We start from the raw sequence: 1,643 nt of genomic DNA, 5'->3' as shown, positions 1-1,643 counted from the left end.
ATAACTGCCATCTCTATCCCACAGTTCCTCCACCCTATCCCAGCAGTCTATACATTGTAATTAGAATGACATTCCAAGGACCCGTTGGGATACAATTCATCTTCTGAGCAGTCATTAGGAGTTCCTTACTGTGGTTCTCCAGCTACAGTATATTGATGTTTTGGTGCCCTTAGGTGTGCAGCAGAAAATGATTACAGTGTAAATCCCACAGGCAAAGTTGTCTACCCATTACTCATGCATCTCCTACAGAAATAACACCAGTCCTTTTGATAAGTCATCTGCCTACAGCATTGATGATTTTTTTCTGCGCACTTTTATCAATATCCACATGTGTGCTGGTTGACAGTTATCCCGGGGACTTTTATGATACAATTATTCATTAGCTCTGAAACAGACAGTGATAACAGCCATGCTGCAGGAGGAGTGTTGTATAGGAACTGTTCCTGATCTAGTGTTAATGATGATGATGATGATGATGATGAAAACAGACAGGCTGGTTGGACACTTGTCTGAGTTGATGCATAATTTCATACATTTTGGTACTATTGGGGCTATTCACTGTAGAATATTGTAAGCCAAACAATACATTAACATACATCTAAAAAGCTGGAATCTAAAAACTTTTACCCAAAAGTTGGCTTAATACCATCTGGTATGGAAGACAACTGACTGTTCCACTAGCATACACTCGGTTCCTAACAGAACATTATATCCAATACTATTTGACCTGAGTCTTTCCCATAAAAACCCAGCACCACTGCAGTTGACCTGGGTCCCTATCCCAGGTACTCACCCACAGTAGGAGGTGCCTGTGTGGGGTCACACTTCAGGACAGTGCAGACCCAGTTTCCACAGGCACACACACAGCTGTTACAGTTAACCTGGGTCCCTATCCCTGGTACAGCACTAGTACTCACCCACAGTAGGAGGTGCCTGTGTGGGGTCACACTTCAGGGCAGTGCAGACCCAGTTCCCACAGGCGCACACACAACTGTTACAGTTGACCTGGGTCCCTATCCCTGGTACAGCACTAGTACTCACCCACAGTAGGAGGTGCCTGTGTAGGGTCACACTTCAGGGCAGTGCAGACCCAGTTTCCACAGGCGCACACACAGCTGTTACAGTTGACCTGGGTCTCGGCTCCATCCTCGTACTGCTCCTCCTCCAAGGAGCACTTCTTCTGTGGCGGGAGGAAGCCCGGCTCCAGGCAGTGGCGGAACTCCTTCAGGTTCAGCTCCCAATCAGAGTCATCGTCTGAGATGTCGATCAGCGCATCCACGCACAACCCCCTGGGAAGTCATTGTGAATACAGATTGTCAGCTATAAAGGTTTTACTTATACACGTTCTGTCATTGATTACAAAAAGCATTTAGAAATGTAAATATGTATACAAGAGTGCATAACACACAAAATTCATCACAATCTTATGACACCCCATTGTGCGAAGTTCCTTCATAGAACGCCATTGGTAATGCATTAGACACGATAATTTCGCTCAAAACATAAGATTTAGGCCCTTTTCAGCCGTTCTGCGCTTACTACGAACTTTGATAGAAATGATTTCCATACAAGGCATATTCCAGTTCTCACATGGCAGATTTGTGATCAGCTCCAGGCTAGACTGAGCTTTTTGTGTGCATTTA

General features: G+C 45.0%; 1 protein-coding gene across 1 annotated transcript in view; it reads right to left on the bottom strand.

Moving 5' to 3' along the window:
* LOC118415767 (follistatin-related protein 1-like) overlaps positions 1 to 1,643 on the bottom strand; it is a gene marked incomplete in the record, with an annotated part of 20,581 nt that overhangs the window by 2,294 nt on the left and 16,644 nt on the right. Inside the window, 1 exon segment of the mRNA XM_035820575.1 lies at positions 1,042 to 1,289. Coding sequence (XP_035676468.1) covers positions 1,042 to 1,289 — 248 coding nt within the window.

The sequence above is a fragment of the Branchiostoma floridae genome, chromosome 1 (assembly GCF_000003815.2).
Source record: "Branchiostoma floridae strain S238N-H82 chromosome 1, Bfl_VNyyK, whole genome shotgun sequence".
NCBI classification, from domain to species: Eukaryota; Metazoa; Chordata; class Leptocardii; order Amphioxiformes; family Branchiostomatidae; genus Branchiostoma; species Branchiostoma floridae.
Note: the sequence above shows the minus strand (reverse complement) of the source record. Positions and strands in the feature narration are given on the sequence as shown.